General features: G+C 44.1%; 1 protein-coding gene across 1 annotated transcript in view; it reads left to right on the top strand.

Annotated features, from left to right (window-relative positions):
* Positions 1 to 16,800, top strand: part of TTLL8 (tubulin tyrosine ligase like 8) — a 36,169-nt gene extending 19,369 nt beyond the window's left edge. Inside the window, exons 9-13 of the mRNA XM_025215521.1 lie at positions 1,545 to 1,708; positions 5,848 to 6,079; positions 7,371 to 7,806; positions 11,070 to 11,565; positions 16,592 to 16,800. Coding sequence (XP_025071306.1) covers positions 1,545 to 1,708; positions 5,848 to 6,079; positions 7,371 to 7,806; positions 11,070 to 11,565; positions 16,592 to 16,800 — 1,537 coding nt within the window. The remainder of the gene's footprint in view (positions 1 to 1,544; positions 1,709 to 5,847; positions 6,080 to 7,370; positions 7,807 to 11,069; positions 11,566 to 16,591) is intronic.
* The last annotated feature ends 4,035 nt before the right edge of the window (positions 16,801 to 20,835 follow it).

Raw genomic sequence — 20,835 nt, 5'->3', positions numbered from 1 at the left:
AGCAGGTGGTGCTGGGTAGGGGGCAATTCCCACTGCCCCCCACTGCCCCACACTGCATGGGGGGCTTTGCATGAGCCTCCCAAGTACCCGCCCTTGTTCCCCCAGCCCCCTCATGGGTGCTCCGCCTAGGCCAGCTCTAGTCCTTAAAGAAAAAAACCCCTTGAAAAAATCCCCCTGGACTCACCGCTCCTGCCAGCAGGGGTGATCCTTGCTGCCCCACACTGGCCTGCGCCACGTGGGGGGGCTCTGCGTGAAGCCCCAAGGCCACTGCAGGAGCAGCGAGTCCCAGGGCTTTTCTTGGCTTTTTTTTCCTTAAAGGGCTAGAGCTGGCCCATGTGGGGCGGGGCTGGCAGAGCAGGCTGGGGAGGGTGGGGGTCGGGGGGGCTGGCAGGGGTCCCCACATAGTCCCGTCCCCGAGCCCCTGCCCCTAGTACTTACCAGTTCGGAGTCAGCTGCAGCTCCCTGCTGCAGCCACTGGGGAGTGCCCGAATCATCAAAGCTCTATGAATCTTTTCCAAAGATTCGGAGAGCTTTGAATTGATTTGGACCTTTAGATTGGTCCCCTGATTCGATTTGGTTTTGGAGATTTGGCCACCGAGTCAGGTCGAATCTCCTCCGAATCAAATCATCACCTGAATCTTCGCACAACCCTAGTCCATATATCTTCAGTAGCATATGTAGGCCCAGGGAATGTTTTCAAATAGCCCATTGCTAGAGGACAAATGTACTCAAACCAAAAGGCCTTGTTTGAAGAGTTCATACTTTATGATTTTGACAAGAGAATTTATGAAGGAATGTTTTCTATATGTTTTAATTTGTCTTGGCAATTAGAAGGTCTAAAAAAATTAAACTGGCCTTGCCTTACTTACTCAGAGGCTGGGTTAGATCTAGTCAGGTTCCCTTACCCTGACTTCCATGTTCCTCTTGGACTGCCTATATTTGGATCTAACTATAATTTAATTAAAGAAAATGTCCTTCTTCTCTTGCCTGTCATTATCTTCACTTCCTTGCTTCATCTATTTCATACATTATTGTATTGTTCCTACTACAAGCTTTTCATAAACAGATTGTTTTTTCAATAATAAAGGTTCTGATTATAAATGTAATCTAAATGCCAGCCTCTTTGTCCCTCCTTCCTGTTATGATAGCAATTGCCTTAGGTGTAAAGGGGACATACTTAATAGTTAAATTTCTTGTCACTAAGGGCCATTTGCCTTTGAAAGTAATCTTAGGCTGATATTCAAAAGGGCAGCACAAAGCAAAAACAAGCATATATAAAGTGTGTTTTTGATGAAGACATAATGCTGTCTTGACAGTACAATAGAATTGTGACTGACTTCCTTACAATTCCTCTCTAAGGCCTTGTGGAGGGGAGGATGATAAAAGGAATGGTCATTAATAAACAGTATGGTTCATTCTGATAAATGCTTTTTTATTATTACAGTAAAATCATCTTTTACTATATTTTAGAAAAAACAATATTGAGTCTCTTTACAAAGCTACATATAAAGTACTGGATTTTATGATTTTTTTTTTGTTTGCAGTGAAGGTGCTGTCATTTGTAATGCACATAATTACATTACCCAGTGCCAACACATTCTCACTAAAATAATGTTGGCAAACCCGCAACGAGATATAGATGGTAGCCACAATATCTGGATCATTAAACCTGGAGCAAAATCCCGTGGGAGAGGTAAGAGCTGCTTAGGTTTTTTGATTTGAAGTATTTATTAGCAGAGTTGTTAGACCATTATCTACAGAAGCAGCTTGTAAAAATATGAGGAAACTCTACAATTCCTCCCATGTGATCCATATAGAACTGCCTAAATAATTCTAAGTATAGTCTTTCCCAAAGTCATTCGCATGCAGTTCTCAGCAGCTTGCTTTTTTATACAATATATCATAAGGGGGAAATGGCAAAAGGGAAATTTGTCAAATCATCAAAGGTAAACTTGGCAAACTTTTACTTTTTTCAGTGAAATTCTATGTATTTTTTTGAGTCCTGGAGTTTTTTTTAAGCTTGAGCAAAAATAGGTTTTCTGCTTTTGAGATAAGGGAATGGATTGGGAATGTCATAAGTACAACCTCTGGGTCAGGATTTAGAAGCCGATTGGTCAGAAGTCCAGAAGCCAAAGCCAGGGATCACAATACTGGGCATTGAGCCTGACAAAATATACTGGGGTTTGAAGCAGGTCCATGGTCAAGGCCAGGCTAGAGGTCAGGAGCCAGAGAATCCAATACTCACAATAGGGTAAGCAGGTAAGCAGGAGGAAGTACTGGGGTCCAAGGCCGGGGCAAGGCAGGAACAAGGTACAAGGGGCAAAAGTTGGAGCAACACAGGAATGAGTCTTGGGCAAGGCTGGAGGCAGGGCAGGAGGGTCTGATGCAGAAGCAAGGTAGAAGTTCAGAGTTAGAGACACAAGCCAAGGACAGCAGAGTCAGGATCAAAGCCAGGAAGTCCAAGAATATAGGAGTCATAGATTCATAGATTCCCAGAGTCGGAAGGGACCTCAGTGGGCCATCCAGTCCGACCCCCTGCCCCTAATGGCCAGCCTAAACCTTCTCTCTAGTAGCTTATGGCCGTTGTTCCTTGTCATTCTGGGGGTGCGCTGGTGAACAGATTGTTGCCTACTTCATGTTGCTCTCCCCTTATGAATTTGTATGCCACCACAAGGTCCCCTCTCAGTCTTCTCTTGGAGAGGCTGAAGAGGTTAAGGTCTCTTAGCCTTTCCTTGTAGGGCCTTCCCTGAAGGCCCCTAATCAGGCGAGTGGCTCTTCTTTGGACCCTCTCCAGGTTGTCCGCATCCCGCTTGAACTGCGGCGTCCAGAACTGGACACAGTACTCCAGCTGCGGTCTGACCAGTGCCGCATAGAGGGGGAGAATCAATTCCCTGGACCTGTTTGTGAAGCACCTACGGATGCATGACAAGGTGCGATTGGCTCTGCCAGCTGCTTCATCACATTGGTGACTCATGTTCATCCTGGAGTCAACAGTGATTCCAAGATCTTTTTCTGCCTCAGTGGAGCTGAGGAGGTCGCCCCCCAGCCTGTAGGTATGATGGCAGTTCTTCCTCCCTAGATGCAGCACCTTGCACTTGTCCTTATTGAATTGCATCCTGTTGCTCTCTGCCCACTTCTCCAGCCTGTCTAGGTTGTCTTGGATCTGGTTCCTCCTCTCCAGGGTGTTAGCTGCATCCCATAATTTTGTGTCATCTGCGAATTTGGACAGGGTGCTTCCCACCCCCTCATCCCACTGATGAAGATGTTGAACAGTACCAGCCCCAGAACTAAGCCCTGAGGGACTCTACTGCCCACATCTTTCCAGGATGACACCGACCCATCCACTACCACCCTCTGAGTGCGACCCTTGAGCCAATTTGCTACCCAGTCTACTATGTAATCATCCAAGGCAAATCCCCTCAGTTTATTCATAAGGATGGTATGGGATACCTTGTCAAAGGCTTTCTTGAAGTCCAGATAGATAACATCCACCTCGACCCCTGCATCTAAACAATTGGTGGCCTTGTCGTAAAAGGAAACTAGGTTAGTCAGGCAGGACCTGCCTGCTAAAAACCCATGTTGGTTACCCCACTGCATCACATTAGCCAGTGGGCTCCCACAGATGTGTTCCTTGATAATTTTTCTAAGATTTTCCCAGGGCTGACTGGTCTTTAGTTCCCTGGGTCCTCCTTCCTCCCCTTCTTAAAGATTGGGATAACGTTAGCCCTCTTCCAATCCTCTGGAACCTGACCTGAGCACCATGAGCACTCATATATCCTTGCCAGTGGATCAGCTATGACCCCTGCTAATTCCTTCATTACCCATGGGTGGAGTCCCTCCGGTCCTGGTGATTTGAATACGTCCAATCCCTCCAAGTGTCCTTTTACCATGTCGGCACTGACCGTTGGTCAGCTGAAGTTCCCTTTATTGGTGTCCGTGATGTATGTTGAGGGGTCGTCTAGATTCCCATTTAAGAAGACAGAGGCAAAAAACTCAATGAAGAGCTCTGCTTTGTTCCTGCTATCCGTCACTAAGCTCCCTTGCCCATCCTGTATGGGTCCTATGCTACCCTGCACCCTCTTTTTGCTCCCAACATACCTAAAGAAGGACTTTTTATTGTCCTTAATCCCTGATGCTAGCCTGAGTTCTAGAGTTGCCTTGGCCTTCCTGACCGACTCCCTGCAGGCAATAGGAGCCAGGCAAAGATGTATTAAGACTTGTTCCAGGGACAAGACCCTGCAGGAAGTGGGAGGGTTTTATAGCCCTCTCATCAGGGACTTGTGGTCCCTGTTGGTTTCCCAGGTCACGTAATTACAGGCTTTTCAGATCACTGGAGACAGCTGTGGCTTCAGAGTTCTCCCTGGCCCATGCACATGGCGTCCATGCCCAGCAGTGCTTCCCCATGCAGCTGGGGACTGGCTGGGAACTGTCCTGATTCTGGGCCAGCTCCTAGTCAGCCCCCACTGGGTGGGGAAATCTGGCACTGCTCAGCTCCCAGCTCCCCACAGGAGCCAGGAGGTAAGCGGCGCTGGGACGGGGTAGCTCTCTGCCCTGCTCCCACCCCCTCTTTCCCCCTCCCCATCCCAGCACTGCTCAGCTCCCAGGTCCCTACAGGAGTGGGGAGCCAAGCAGCATCAGGCCTGGAGAGCTCTCTGCTTTCCTGAGCACCAAGGGGCTGGCTGGGAGGTGTCCCACATCTGGGGAAGCTTCCACCCAGCTCCCATCTGGGCAGGGAAATCCCCGAGCAGCCGGGGGCTGGCTGGGAGCTGTCCCAGAGGCAGGACAGCTCCCCGCCAGCATGCAGCTGCTCAGGGATTTCCCCACCCAGATGGGGGCTGGCTAGGATCTTTCCCAGAATCAGGACAGTTCCCAGCCAGCCTCTTAGTGCTCAGGAAAGTAGAGAACTCCCCAGCCCTGGTGCTGCTCAGCTCCCTGGTTCTGTGGGGACCTGGGAACTGAGCAGTGCTGGGACAGGGCATGGGGGTGGGGCAGAGAGCTACCCCATAACAGTGCTGCTCGGCTCCTTGGTGGAGCTGGGACCTGAGTGGTGCCAGGGGACTTCTCTGTCCCTTGTGGCCCCCTGGTTTTGGGGCTGACTGGGAGCAAATATGCTCCCACTCAGTGTCTACACATGTACTATTGTGCAGTATGTACTGTACAGGTAGTTTACTATCTATATTTACAGGTAGTAGCTAACTGCACAGTAGACTAATTTACTGCACAGTAACTGGTGCACACGTGTAGACAGTGATGCTTTACTGTGCAGTAGAGTAGTCTACTGTGCAGTAAAGCATCTCATGTAGACATGCCCAGAGTGTTCTAATTTTAACAACACTTAACTCCCACAGATTTAGTTTTGTCTGAGCATAACATGTAACTTACCTTAAGGCACACCAGTTACTGGAGCCAGTGGCACAAAGGGAACATTGTGACTAGCATCCTGTTCAGTTAAATTTGAGTCCCCAGCCTGAATAGCCAGGTACCCATTTGCAGCTGGGTTAAATGGTACAACCTGCAGCACAAATCCTAACCAAGTCTCAGACTCATGCCACTGGCACACCAGGATGATCCCTTAGTTACTCTATGTCTATGACTTTAGTGATGAGTTAACCATTTGCTTATTATTTGTCTGGGTGGTTAGGGCTTTATAAAAACATCGTTCAGTGGGCACACAGGAATGTGATCTTTTTAACTGATTTTCTTATTTTTTTTAATTCTACCATAATAGGTAAATGACAATCCTCAGTCAGGTATAGACTGTCTTTTTTATGCTCTCAACTCCATACAGTATTATCAGGCACTAACATGTATATCATATTATTTATTTTCCAGAAATAGTGTGCAAAGATAGACTGGAAGATATTTTGAAGTTAGTAGAAACAACAGATCAATGTCCAGTGAAAGACAGTAAATGGGTGGTCCAGAAATACATTGAGACTCCGTTGTTAATTTATGAAACTAAATTTGACATCAGACAGTGGTTTCTTGTCACTGATTGGAATCCTCTGACTGTTTGGTTCTACAAGGAGAGCTACCTAAGATTTTCTACACAATGTTTCTCCTTAGACAATCTGGACAGGTAACTAAGGAAGTCTAAGCAAAAACTTAGGTATCCAGAATAGTTAACAAACAGAATTGGACTGAAAATCCTACCTTATATCAGGTTCCTGAATTTTGGAAGTGGAATAGTGGTGACGTGAAAAAATATCCTTATACTTGATTTTCTTATGTTTTATTAAAGTTGTATTTAGTTAAAGTATATGAATTAGGCTGGTGGTGACAGCAGCAATTAAAGTCAGGGTGTGAATTTATAGGTGCCATAACTTATACCAGTTATTCTAACTGTGACCTCATTCATTTTAAGCATGCAGAAAATCCAAATTTTATAAAATTATAACTTTATAACATTTTTAGAATAGCAGCATATGTTTATTATACCATAATTTTTACACAAATGGTAAAGAATAATGATGGACTAGTCTCATAGTCTGACAGTGTTTGGGGAAATTTCATACAATTTCTCAACTGGAGAACTGTTCTATTTTTCTATTCAAACATATTTTTGGCAGGTGCTGCACAAGGGAGTTCCAAGCTGAAGATAATTTTAAAATCAAACCCTAGGATTTTAAGATTTAAATACCGTATTTTCTCACATTCACTATATATCTTTCTTCCCAAGTCAGCCCCCCCAAAACTGGGGGAGAGGTGTTAAGTGTGAAAGTTCTTTTCTTTGCTGGAAAAGAATCATACCTGGAGACACTGTGCATGCCATGGAGCTGTCAACATGGCTGGCACTTGTGTCTGCTCACCAAACTGAATGGTTGGAGTCTTGTGTTAACCCTTACAGCTGTAACTATTGGCTGAGCATGGTAGCTTATGCCCAGAGCAACATATGAGCTGTTGGTAGTATCATGATGAGACTTGTGATAAGGAAACAACACTACATATTTAGGAACTTAAGAACTATTTATAGTAAAGAAATAATAATCTTGCTACTACCATTGCAAGGGTTTGGGGCCTAACACTGTGTGACATAGAGTAAGTTTTTCTGGGAACATAGAGTTTCCAGGAAATGTGGCATTGCCAGAGACAGTCTGCCACACCATGAAGTTCCTGGTATTTTGCTTCCTGGACCTTCTATGTCATGCAGTCAGCCACGACTCTGGAAGAAAATTGTTTTCTACATTCTGCCTTCAAAAGCAAGGTGTGTGTTTAATTTGGGGGCATGTTGTATGTGAGAAAAAACATTATTTATTCAATGTTTATATTGGCATAATAAATTCACTGCATACAGTATTTTCATGAGTACCATTGTGATATTATGGAGCATTTACTGCCTGACTCTTAGTTTTGGTGTGTTCTCTTCACAGTTCCATTCATCTTTGCAATAATTCTATCCAGAAACATTACAAAAATGCTGCAGACCGGAACCTCCTCTTGCCATGCCACAACATGTGGACAAGCACCAAATTTCAGGAGTACTTACAAAAGAGAGGCCATGGGAGTATGTGGCAAAATGTTGTCTACCCATCCATGAAAAGAGCCATTTTCTACACAATGAAGATGGCTCAAGATAAAGTTGAAGCCCGGAAGAACAGTTTTGAGCTATATGGGGCAGACTTTATTCTTGGGCAAGACTTTAAACCCTGGTTAATTGAAATCAATACTAGCCCAACTATGTTCCCTTCTACTCCAGTTACAACTGAGCTATGTGGCCAAGTGCAAGAAGATACACTTAAAGTTGTTCTTAGCAGGAAATTTGACAAAAACTGTGATACTGGCAAATTTGAACTTCTCTGGAGACAGGTATGAACAGTTCTACATCATTCTCTACATGGTCATGGGGAAGTTGATTTGGTGATTATTTTAAAATTAGTTTGATCAGTGTGGTAGATTCATTTTATCACTCAGCATTTAACTCAATTGCATGGTGACATTGGTAAGACACAGGGAGCATCTACATGAGACACTTTACTTGAGATTAGAGCTAATTACTGCACAACAAGCATCACCGTATGCACGTGCAGATGCTTACTGCATAGTAATTGGCTCTAATCGTGAGTAAATTTGCTATCTGCAAATGCAAGTAGCTAATTAACTCTCGATTACTTACAGAGCAGTAGTCCATGTGTAGATACCTGACTGGGAGCACATTTGCTCCCTGTCAGGCAGGCAGCCTGAGGTGGGAGATTGCTCCCTGCCTCCAGGAGCTGCCTGTTGCTGGAGCGGGCTCCACCACTGAAGCCTGGGCAAGGACAGTGTCCCCCTGCCCCAGCAGCAGGGAGCTCTCAGCCCCTGCTTCGTGATCATGGGGCCCAGGCTGGGAGATCCATCTATCCCAGTGCCAACTCCATGGTCATGGGGCTGGCACTGGGAGATCCTTTTCTCCCAGCACCATCTCTGCGGTTGCAGGGCCAGCACTGGGAGAGAAGAATCTCACTGCTTGCTCCTCAACTGTGGAGCTGGCACTGGGTGCAAAGGGTTTGCCAGTGCCGAACCCATCACCGTGGAGCTGGTGCTGCAAGAGAAGAATCTCCCAGTGCCCGTCCTGCAACCACAGAGCTGGCAATGAGAGAGAAGAATCTCCCATCCTTGGGCCCTGCGATCAGAGCTGGTGCTGGGAGATAAGGATCTCTCATCCCTGGCGCAAATGATCGTGATCGGGGAGCAGGGCCTGGGAGCTCCCTGCTACCAGGGTAGGGGGACATTGTCTCTGCCTGGGCTCCAGTGGCAGAACCTGCCCCAGCAGCAGGCAGCTCCTGGGGACAGGAAGCAATGTCCCAGCCCCCGCCAGAAGAAAGCTGTCTCCTGGTTCCATGCTCTGTGCCAGAACCTGGGCTAGCATCTAGGGAGAACCTACTGCTTCCCCCAGCTGCTGCAGGGGGCCAGTGCATGGCCAGTGAAGATGGGAGCAGATTGCTGCCATGAGCAGCAAATTTGCTCCTGCGTCCCTGCATGTGTAGACATGTTTGGGAAAGTTTACTCTAGTGTAATTTACTGTAGGGTAAACTGCTCCCGAACTGCTCCGAGAAATACGCCCAGTGTGTACAAGGGCAGTGATACAAAATCTGAAACATCCACCCCCCACTATTAATTAGTTTTAATGGCTATGGTTTCGTTACTTCAATATGGCTGGTCAGTTGGAAGCTATGAAATATGCTAATTGTGTCCAAAGCTACTGCTACAGTGTAAGAGACAGAATGCTATTTGTAATTAAGATATTACAGCTTATTGAAAGTATTATTAATCATGTTCATTGGTATGATTTTAGACTTTTTCTTTCTTTGAGTGATCTACCTGTGGAAAAGGTAAGTAAAACTAATAAATTAGTTATTTGGTTCATACAAATTAGATGTGCTACTTGCATAATTAGGAGTAAATGAGATGCAGGGAAGCTCTGGCAGGCTTGTCCTCACAGAGGAATTTGTGCAAGGGACAAGCGGCAGGAAAGCTACTTACTACATTTGGGAATTCTACCAGTCAGGTTCAGTTTCAGGCTATGCTCCTGCAGACACCACGCACATGAATGTACACAAGAGTTCAATGGGACTAAAGTTAATCTTGCATAAATGTATACAGGTTCAGAGCTTTGAACTATGCTGGGAGCTCTCTCCAGGGGGCCTGCAGCCAAAGGCATTGTATTATTTATCTGTTAATAATCTCGGGCATGCTTTATTCACCTGCCACCCATTCTCCTTTTAGTGTTGCCAATTTGGAATGGTCACATTAACCATTTAGACATTTTTATGGTTTAGGTTTGGAAGATTTCTAATTTCAGCACCCAAAACTTGAGTCTAAAAGAACTATTCAGTAATTACAGTATGTCAAAACAGCCTTCTCACATGTTTATACTCTTTGTGGCTGGCCTACTATTTTATTGAATAACAAATCGCTTGCATATCTGGCATATTACAATTTATCATGCAATTAATGCATTAATTGCATGATAAATGTAATGTCTGCCAGGGATCTTATGATGCAAACAGGGTGGGGTCTTGGGACTGGTGCAGTGAGCTGTCAGTATAATAGATTTAGCATAAAATCAAAAGTTATAGTGTTTTTATATCTATATTAACATTTTGTTTATGAGAAAGCGTTAGGTACGTTGTATAAAGTGGAAAAAAGGATTATATGTAAATTAGTAGGAAGTTTTGAATTGTGCAGATTTTTTTTCTGTAGTACAGTAAAAGCTGTGGTATCCGGCACTTTACTAACAGGCAGATCGATGCAGCAAAAGTGAAATCAGAAATCCTACTGTGGCACTTCTGGTTTCACTGAGTCCCACAGCCCAGGGCAAAGCAGCCTGCGTGGGGCCCCCTTCCCTGTCCCACAGCACACAATGATATGGGAATAGTAAACTTTTAATTAAAATTCCCTCCTTGCTATTCATCATTTTTGTCCCTCCCTGTCCCCTGGCACTCTGATGCACCAGACGCTGTGGGAGGGGTGGAGGTCCGAAGAGGCGGCAGTCTGAACAGACGCCTCTCAGATAACTGGCAATTTTGATTAACTGGCACTCCACATTCCCCCTGGATGCTGGATAACACAGCTTTTACTGTAGTGTAGAATACTCTGTCATTCAAACTGCTAATGAGCTCATATTGCCCTTGTGAAGAAGGCTAAAAGCATACTGGGCTGCATTAGTTGGAGTGTTGCCAGGAGATTGAGAGAAATTATTATTTCCTTCTATTTGGCACTGATAGGCCACATCTGGAGTACTGTGTCCAGTTTTGGGCCCCCCACTACCGAAAGGATGTGCACAAATTGAAAGGAGTCCAGCAGAGGACAATGCAAATAGTTAGTGGTCTGGGGCATATCATTTGTGAGGAGAGGCTGAGGGAACCAGGATTATTTAGCGTGGGGAAGAGAAGACTGAGAGAAGATTTAATAGCAGGATGGTTCTGCTTTGAACAGGGGGTTGGACTAGATGACCTCCTGAGGTCCCTTCCAACTTCTAATTTGTATGATTCTATAACTAGATTTAATCCGTGGCATTGTTACTTCTTCAAGTATAATTTGGTACATTATGCCTATGCTAAAAAAAATTAATTGTTTTTGTTTCTTTTAAGCCTCTCTTGGAGCTGCCGCCATTTAACACTACTGACCTTGCAGTGGAGGGAACTGGTATTAGGCGATGCAGGCAGAAAGTTGCCTCTGTCACTAACTATAACGTTCTAGCAACATTAGCAGGAGTTCAGCAAGAATCAGTCCCATATCACTCAGCCAATCATGAGAAACAAATACAGTCAATAATAGCTGCAAATGAGAAGCAAAATCTGAAAGATCCAAAGTCTATTGTCTACGCTATATCTAAGCCTCTAAAGAGGCAGCCAGAGAAAAGCATTCAAGTGAGTGATGTGCCCACACAGTGCATTGGGCACACAGATTTTGCCAGCTTCATCGTTCAACCTACACAAAGTATTGCAGAGACAAATCCTGCACCTCATATGAACAGGGCAAAAGGAAAAATTGATCCAAACTTTTGGAGAGTAAGCCAAGCTGCTCTTCCCTTTCAAGTTATGAATTCCTTCAACCGAAAATTACCACGGTCTTCTAAACCATCAGGTAATAACTTGTTTAGGCATACTACACTGTAAATGACATAAACAGCAATTTTACTTTGAGAGTTGAAGTTAGCTATACAGGGCGTGTCTACAAATCATGCTACGCCGCCGTGGCAACTCACTATATCATCATAGTGATGCTGTATGGCTACGTAGTGATCACATGCGTCTACATGTCACTGGCAGCTGCTTTGCTGTAGCAGTGTACTCCTCCTTTTTAGTGTGCTGCTATGGCAAAGTAGCGGCTAAAAATAGCCGTGTGTTGTGCGTATGGCACAGTATGGGTGGTTACTGCACCATGCTTTAGTACTTCCTCCTGGAAATACTAAAGCATGGTGCAGTAACAATGCCACTGTAGGGCAATGTATAGACATGCCAGCAGTGTAGGTTTTTCAGTTGTTTATCAAGTTATTTGTTTATCTCTGCCACATTATTGTGTGTTCATTTTCAGTAGCCTAAATAACCCCACTCTTTTCAATCTCTCCTCCTATAGAAGTTTGTTCATGCCTCTAGTCATTATTTTCCATCCTATTTTTTATACATCATGTTATTTTGTTTATATTTTTTCTCTTTGGGCTGTTGTCACCCTGGTGAGCTGAGGTTTTCATTAAACTGTCCACAATAACGATCAGTTACTTGATTCCTACAGCAAAGTCAAAAGTTCGAAATCTTTTATGTTTCAGGGGTGTACTTGGTAGCCGTGTTTGTCTGAGATGAGAAGACATACAAAAAACTAGAACTCTTGTTTCCAAAATGGTACCTTTTATTAGACCAACTGGGAAATCACAAGAAAATTATCCTTCTCTGCAAGCTTTCGGGATCAAAGTCCCTTTGTCAGGCTCTGGGAAAATTATAGATGGTACAAGATGGAAGGAAGGTATTCTACCTGATCTACACATCAAAGAGCTACTCAGCACAGCTCACAAAGATACTCTTATGAACCCAGAGGGACAGCCTTGCATCTTCAGCTCTCTCTGTGCAAAAATAAAGTTTATTTCCTACCTATGGGGACTTTTTACCATCTTGTACTAACTATACTTTTCTCAGAGCCTGACGAAGGGACTTAAATCCTGAAAGCTTGCAGAAATGGACAGTTTTCTTGCAGTTTCCCAGTTGGTCTAATACAAGGTATCATTTTGGAACCCAGAGTTCTAGTTTTTTGTATATAATCTTTCACATGTAATTGAGGTTAACCATGACTGAATTGTACTTATTGGGCATGGTTGATGACTAGACTGGTTCCAGTGGACTGATGTTTGCATCAGTCCACTGTGCTTAAATTATGTTTTTAAGCACAAACCTGGAATTTAGTAGTGATCAAAGATTAAGCAACCATAATTTTTTACCTAGTCTTTCAGCTCTTTGATTCCTTGTGCTCAGTTTGAAGCACAGGATCATAAGTTCTTAGGAAAGTAGGGCTGGAATGGATATCATGAAATCATCTAGCCCCCTGCTCAAGATAGGTTTCAGACCTGATGGAACATTCCAGTCAGGTGTCTGTCTAATCTGCTCTTGAAAATTACCTGGGACAGAGATTCTACAACTTCTCTATGTAGCCTGCTCCAATAATTTACCACCCTCATAGTCAGAAAGTTCCTCCTAATTTTCAAAGTAAATTTCTTCTGCTGCAGTTTGAGACAATTGTGTCTAGTCTTGTCCCCTACAGCCACAGAGAATAGTCTCTCTCCATCCTCTTTATAATTGCCCTTCTGGTATTTATCAAATTTCCCTTTAGTCTTTTCTTCTCCAGACCAAATAATCCTAGTTCTTTCAGCCTTTTTCAAGTCATGCTTCCTGGGCCTTGAATTATTTTGCTTCTCTTGACATTCTGTCCGTGAAGTAAAGTGCCCAAAACTGGACATGATATTTTAAGTGAGGCCTCATCAGTGCCAAATAAAGTGGAAGAATCACTTACCTTAATTCGCAAAAAACACTCCTGTTAATTCAACCCTGTATGCTGTCGACATTTTTTGGTAACAAAGATCACACAATTGGCCCATGTTCATCTTATGATCCACTGTAATCTCCAGGCCTTCTCTGCAGTTCTGTGGCCAAGCTAGTTTTTCCCCAGTTTGTATTTCTGCATGTAGCTAATCCATTCTAAATTCAGGATTTTGCACTTGTCCTTGCTAAATGATATCTAGTTGATTTCAGACCATTTATCCTGCTTATTCAGGTTATTCTGGATCCTATCCCTATCCCCGAAGTGCCTGCAACTCAACCCATCTTGTTGTCATCTGCAAAATTGCTAAGTGTGCACATAATCCCATCATCTACATCATTAATGAAGATGTTAAACAATACTAGACCCATGACAGACCCCTGGGTTTGATTCCTCTTTCCAACTAGATATTGAATCATTGATGACTACTTGTTAACTACAATGATCCAACCAGTTATGTATCCATATTACAGTACTTCCATCTAGCCTGTGTTTCCTTAGCTTGTAAATGTGAATATTGTAGGAGATGGTGTCAAAATCCTTGCTAAAGTTAATGTACACCATATCCACTGTTCTTTCCCCATCCACAGATTTTCTTAGGGAAGGAAATCAAGTTGATCAGGCATACCTTGCTCCTTGCTCTTGGTAAATACTTGCTGGCCATGCCTGATCACCTGTAGGTGCTTTAAAATAGATTCCTTGAGATCTGCTCTGTGAACTTTGCATTGTCTTCTTTTACCTTTGACAAACTTGTAGAATTCCTTTTTGTTGCCTTTTACATTCCTTGCCAATTGCAACTCAAGTTGTGCCTTTGCCTTCCTGGTTTTCTCCCTACATGGCCTTTCAGTAAATCCCTGCTTAGAGGGTAAGTTAGCTGATATATGAAGACAGTGTTTCCCATCTTTAACAGGTGGATGCCATTTCCTTCCAGTAGTCCTTCTTCTTGGAATACCACCCCATGGTTGAAGAAGCCAAAATCCTGCTGGTGATACAGTATATACAGCTATGTGTTGAGCTCCAGGATGCATCTTCTCCTACTTGGGTCTATTTCCATAACTAGAAAGATTGATGAAAGCACCACCTGGACCCCCATCCCCTTAACCGTTACACTGAGAGACATGTAGTCACTTCTGATCTGTTCAGGTTTGCACCTGGCTTTTTCATTAGTGCCCATATGGATGAACAGCATGGAATGGTAGCCGTAGGGTTGGATAACTCTTAGCAACCATCTGTCTTGGTTGTGGGTTCCTGGCAGACAGAAGACCTCCTGACCCAGTAGGTCAGGCCAATAGATGGATGCCTTCATGCTCCAGTGGAGGGAGTCATCAACCATCACTACCCTTTGGTGGCAGTGGTCTCTTCATTCCATCCTGTGGGTACATAGCTTGGCCACTCCCACCACTGGAGTAGAAACCTTTTAGTCTGATGCCAGGTCTTAGTACCTGTTCTTCAGGTCAGAAGAGGAGTGTTATCTACTGCTAGACGTAACAAGTTGCCAGCTTCTACCTTCTTGAGTATCTGGGTCTTCTTTGTCTTCCAATGACTTATCTGGCTGTCCCTCTTCCATGATGCTGGAGGTCTCTTTGTGCATTAAATCAATTAAATCATCATGCTCATGAATGCTTCTGAGCTTCACTACTTCCTCTAGCAGCTCCCTTACCTGATTCCTGGGAGAATCTATCAGGACGCACCTCTCATACTGCTAGCACCCCTAGCCTCAGCTATGGTCTCTCAGCCATGGGGGTACATGGGGTGGCTGGGAACCCTGGAGCTCCCAGCTGCAAGAGTGTGTGCTCCTGCAGCTGGGAACTAAGGTCAGCTGGGAGCTCCCAGGCTTGGGGGTACACGTAGGCCCCCAACTGGGAGCTTTGATCAGCTGACAGGGCTCATAGCTGTGGCAACTTGTGGGTCGGTGCTGTGGTTAGGAGTCACATCAGCTGCGGAACTCCCAGCTGCAGCAGTACATGGTGCATCCCTCTGGTGGGGAGCATAGGTTAATTAAAGCTGGATAGGGATAGAAACCAACTATAAAGCTATTACACATTTTCCATCTCTAACTTTATAGCTGGTTGGGCATTTTTAAGGCGTGATAGTTAATTTGCACATGTAGCCAGTCTAAATTAATTGTACAGTTAACCAGGTAATTGTGTAATACATGCAACTTGTAGAGGGGGCCTTATTAGTATCATCCTTATGATTGTTTTTTTTGGATTTTCTTGGTGATATTGTTAGCTGTGTTTCAGGGCCCTGCTACATGGTCAAACTAAAGCTATAGAGTTGTTCTACATTTTTAAGCACTAACTTTGTAGCTGGTTGGCTCTTTTATAGCTGAATAGTCATTTTTATTGTACGATAATTACTTTGCACATATGGCTAGTTTAACTTTATTGTGCGACTAAACAGTTAATTGTGTGATAATTACTTTGCACTTGTAACTGGTCTTTGCATGTGTGGCCAGTCTAAATTTATTGCATGATTAACTAGTTAATTGCCTAATATATGTAATGTGTAACAGGGGCCTCAAACATGTATCTTATTGATACAATATGGACACATCTACACGTGCTATTAACATGGAGCAATAAAACTCCGGTACATATCACGCTTGAGTTTTATGCTTCTGGGTGCTACTTTTGAATGTGCGCCTGGGACTGCAGTACATTGAACCAAGTCTGAACAGCCCCAAGTGGCTGAGGGGTCCAGGGTGTCAGCCTGCCATCCTAAGGCTGCTTTGACCTGGCTCAATGTGCTGCGGAGGGGCTGGTTGGAGCATGAGGGTGCTCAGTGTGGTGCTAGCCAGCAGGTAGCACTGAAGCACCCTTGTGCCCCAGCCGGCCCCATCAGCATCTACATGTGCATTGTTGTGCAGAATGAACTCCTCCTTAGGATAGTACTTGTATTTACAAGTACTAACCTGCGGCAGAGTTAATTACTTTCCATATGTAGCTTTCTTTTATTATAGTCTAAAGTGCTAAAAGTGGTAACTGAAAGTAGTGTTTATATAGTTTATTATAAATCTAACAAAGACTTTTAACATATGGAATGTAGTTAAAATGTCGATTATGTCTGTTCTTTCTTTTGAAAGGGAAGCAGAAGAATAACCAGAAGATTCCATGCTTAGTTTGTGGAAACACTTTCCAGTTTGAGAAAACTTGTAAACACTGCAGCTCCTTCTGTGCCACTGTATTGCAAGGAAGTTCATATTTACCTATGAATGCCAGCTCTACCCCTGAAAAGAAGGTGACAGGCCACAAGATAACTCTTCATAGTCACGTCTTCCGTACATACTTTTGAGGCCATTCAGAGTGCCTCACCCTTTGACAAGGGTTTTTGAAACAAAAATAGAACTGCAAGCCTTGCATAAGAAGATGTTGAAGAAAGATCATTTATCAGCACTTACTCGCATGTAATAGGTAAAGGCCTGTTTTAGCAAGACGTATCTGTAGCATTCTGTGCTGCAGATTTCAGAGATTTTTTGTAAAGCATGGCTTAATAAGTCCCCAAGCTATCGTACAGAAGCTGGTATCTTACTTGTGCAATAGATCTGTAGGCCAATATTGTGGATCCACATTAGTGCCAAACATTCAAATGCAGTAAGAATGTTCTTATACACCCTCCACTCCAACCCCCAGTGATGGTCATGCTGTAAAAACTTTCTTGTGTGTCAGTGAGTTGGAGTGGAAGGGCTTATGTACCTATCCATGAGCACATAATGTACTTAAAACAAAATGACAACATACAGGGACTAAAACCACCCAGAGGTTCCTGAAAACACCTAGAGGTTCCTGGCTAGAGGGTCTGGCTCCTCTGCTCAGAATCAGAACAATTGCTACATTTGCCTTCCTCTGTATGGGCATGGCCCTCTTTCTTGGATCTCTTGAGGGTATTTTGACAATTACTTACTGCCTTTACAGCATCAGGACATTAGAAGTGCCTTCATCCCTCTGCTTTACCAGGGGCAAATTCCATTTTTTTCATGTATTGAGCATTTTACCCAATAGTTGTGCAAGGGGGATTTTCACAAGGTTTTTAAGAACAGTTTAAATGGGCACTTCTCTTGGATGGTTCAAATAGGGATGATCCTGCCTTGAAGGAGGGTTGGACTAGATGCCCACTTATCAAGCCTACTTTTCTGTGATTCTGATACTTCCTTGGAGACAGATATGAGGAAAGAAAGGAAGATATGCTTGTGTTTATAAAAAAAATGTATTCCGAGCATCTAACCTCCAAACTTTGGGTTATTTCCTTCACTGCTTTTGTTAGTTCATTTTTAAATCAGATGAGAAGAGTTAGCCATCGTTTGACCCCAGCATCCTTTCCTGCCCATGGCAGGGGTTTGGACTTGATGATCTGCTTGGGTTCTTTCCCACCCTACCAACTATGAAACTATGAGTTGGTTTAATCTTTCAATTCCCTCTATTTCATTAATGGAGGATGCTTAATGGCAGGTGATGCCATAGTTGGAATCTCCCAGCATTGGGCCCATGACCACGGAGCTGGCGCTGGGAGATAAAGATCTCCCTGCCCGGGTTCTGCAATCACAGGCCTTGGGCTGGGAGTTAAGGATCTCCCAGCCCCAGCCCCATGACCACGCAGCTGGTGCTGGGAGATAACTGTCTCCTAGCCTGGGTCCTGTGACCACGGGACTTGCACTGGGAGGTAAGCATCTCCCAGCCCTGGCCCCATGACTGTGGGACTCAGGTCTCCCAACCCTGGTCCTGTGATCAGGGAGTAGGGGCTGGGAGTTCACTGCTGCTGGGGCAGGGGGACATTGTCCTTGCCTGGGCTCTGGTGACGGAGCCTGCCCTGGCAGCAGGCAATTCCTGGGGGCAGGGAGCAATCTCCCGCCTCCTGCTGCCCAGCTGCACATCTGCTCCTGGTCAGGCGTCTACACATGTTCTACTGCACAGTTACTAATCATGAGTAAATTTGCTATTTGCTTTTGTAGGTAGCAAATTTACTCATGATTGGACCCAATTACTGCACAGTAAGCATCTGCACGTGTAGATGTGGACACTTACTGTGCAGTAATTAGCTCTACTGTGCAGTAAAGCATCTCATGTAGACGCGCCCAGTGTGAATGATCCTAACTGTAGCAAACGCAGTATTATAAAGTCACCTGATATCAAAAGAGATGTGTATATCAACTACATTAGTGCAAATAAAGATGGTACTCTTTCTACTAGAATTCAGGTTTGACATATGATGAGTAAGAGTTCAGTCAGAATGGCTCTAGATATGATTGAGTAGTATTAAAATGCGTTCTAAACACATGCTGTCTTTATTTGAGATGAGACCCTCACTACTGCCTACCCAGAACTGTTCAGAATATTACAAAATTGGGAGGGTTTAAAACCACTTTATTTTCCCCTTCCCTTTGCTGCAAGCTGCTCGGTGCCCAGTATCTCATTTGTAATACTTCTGGTGTTCAGTCAATGCTGCAATTCTGTTTTTATTGGTGGATGTGTTCTCACATATGCAAATATAAAGACTGTTAGAAATACAGAAGTATAAACCTACTACCAAAGAAAAAGGCACAAAGATCATACCTATAAGACTATTAAATAAAGCTGGCTTCCTAGGCATCTGAGGAGAGAGACACATTGAGTTAGGAGCAATAGAACAAGCCAGAAAGTGAGTGTCTTGGTGATATGGATGCTACTTAATCTGTGATGTGGGGGGCTTAAACGCTGTTCTGGGAAGCAGGGGAGATGGGTTCTAGGCCATCCTGTGACTGAGAACCTGGGTCTCCTGCTTCTAGTGTGAGTACTCCAACCACTGGGTTATTGGGCCACAACATTGTGGCATGGCTCAATTGTTGTCTACCAATCACTAATTTGTTTGTCATGTACATGCAAAAGTGTCCTGGGAGATCCTATTTTGGTAGTGGGTAAAATAGAATTGTAAACTGTATAAGTGCCAAAAATAGCACTTATATTCTGGGTAACTGCCATTTAAGCACATAAAGTGAAATAGGATATAACCCTAATAGACTTATGAAGTGTATAGCAAAGCAAAGCACCAAACCTAGATCTCCCAAGCCACAGCCAGCTCCCAGGCTACTGGATCATCCTTCCTCTGTAGCTGCACCTCATATTAGACTAGGGTCAGACCCTTTATGAACTATTTGAGCTTGTCTTGTGGGGTAGGTACTTGACTGCAAGAAAGGCATTTAGGAATCAACCTCCCCTTTGGATGCAGAGACCAGTGGTCCATAACATGAGGGATGATGCTGACTGCTAATGAGTCCTCTGACAAAGTTCAGACTGTGTGTGTTTGATGGGTCATGGCTTCTTCAATTATTAGTCCTCTTAGGAGGAGCATGGAGGTGCACAGAGATGTGGTACATGTGTTGTCACCATGCTGCATCTTCTGTTCGCCTGGTGTTAGAAAAGTCCTCTAGCTGTTATACCCTAGTAATAGCCACTGCCATCCTGATTTTCATCCTGCTTCCGTTCAGGTGACAGTGCATGTTTAGCTGGAGAGAGCGCACAATTAGGTAACTTTTTCTTGGCAGGATATGCTGAAGCTTTCTGTGCAGGGAAGGAGGATAATGAGGTTACTTGTGTAGAAACTAGTGTCAATTCCAGTGGAGCAGTTATCTGTTTTGGTTCAGAAAATTCTCTGTTAGCTCTGGCAGATTTTCATAGAGGGAGTGTGGTAGTTGTCAAAGGTAGTACAAATAGGGCTACCAGCTATGGAGATGAACAGGACATCCCCTCATAGATGATTTCTGGAGCACTCTCCCAGTATGGAGTAGAAATACTAGAGAACTTCCTGGCAAATAGGAGGGCTTTGTTGGTGCCTCCTGCCAAAATGCCTCTTATACAGACAATTTCTTGTTGAGTGACCTATTACACCATGTCACTGGCATTACACATCACTTCCTAGATTGTTTTTGGGACATGGCCCAGGGCAGAGTTCCCATGTTCTGGGGGACAATTAAAAATGTCCCAGTGATGAAGCAACATGACTTTGCCCATAAGAGAGATGAGTGCATAGATAAAAGCAGTGCTGGCACAGAGTCCTGGTGTTCTGCTCTTAAAGTAAACTAAGATTTATGCTTTGAGAATTTCTCACTGGAGTGTCCCATGCTGGGATATGGGAGTCCCCCCTCAATTCCCTAATTGAGTCTTTCCCTTTCATGCCCAAGTTCTAGGGGAGACATCTTTAGGCAGATATGACACTATGACAGCATTTCTATTTCCAGGTTGGAGGGTTCAGCACATGATGTGATCAACCTCTTGCTGCTGTGAAGCAAGCCAGTTGTGTACCTTGTTTCCTGGCTTCAGGTAGAGTAGTGAGTGTGCCAGTCTTTGAGCTACTGGG

The sequence above is a fragment of the Alligator sinensis genome, unplaced genomic scaffold (genome assembly GCF_000455745.1).
Source record: "Alligator sinensis unplaced genomic scaffold, ASM45574v1 scaffold600_1, whole genome shotgun sequence".
Classification (NCBI taxonomy): Eukaryota; Metazoa; Chordata; order Crocodylia; family Alligatoridae; genus Alligator; species Alligator sinensis.
The sequence above is the reverse complement of the archived record's forward strand: the minus strand, read 5'-3'. Positions and strand labels throughout refer to the sequence as shown.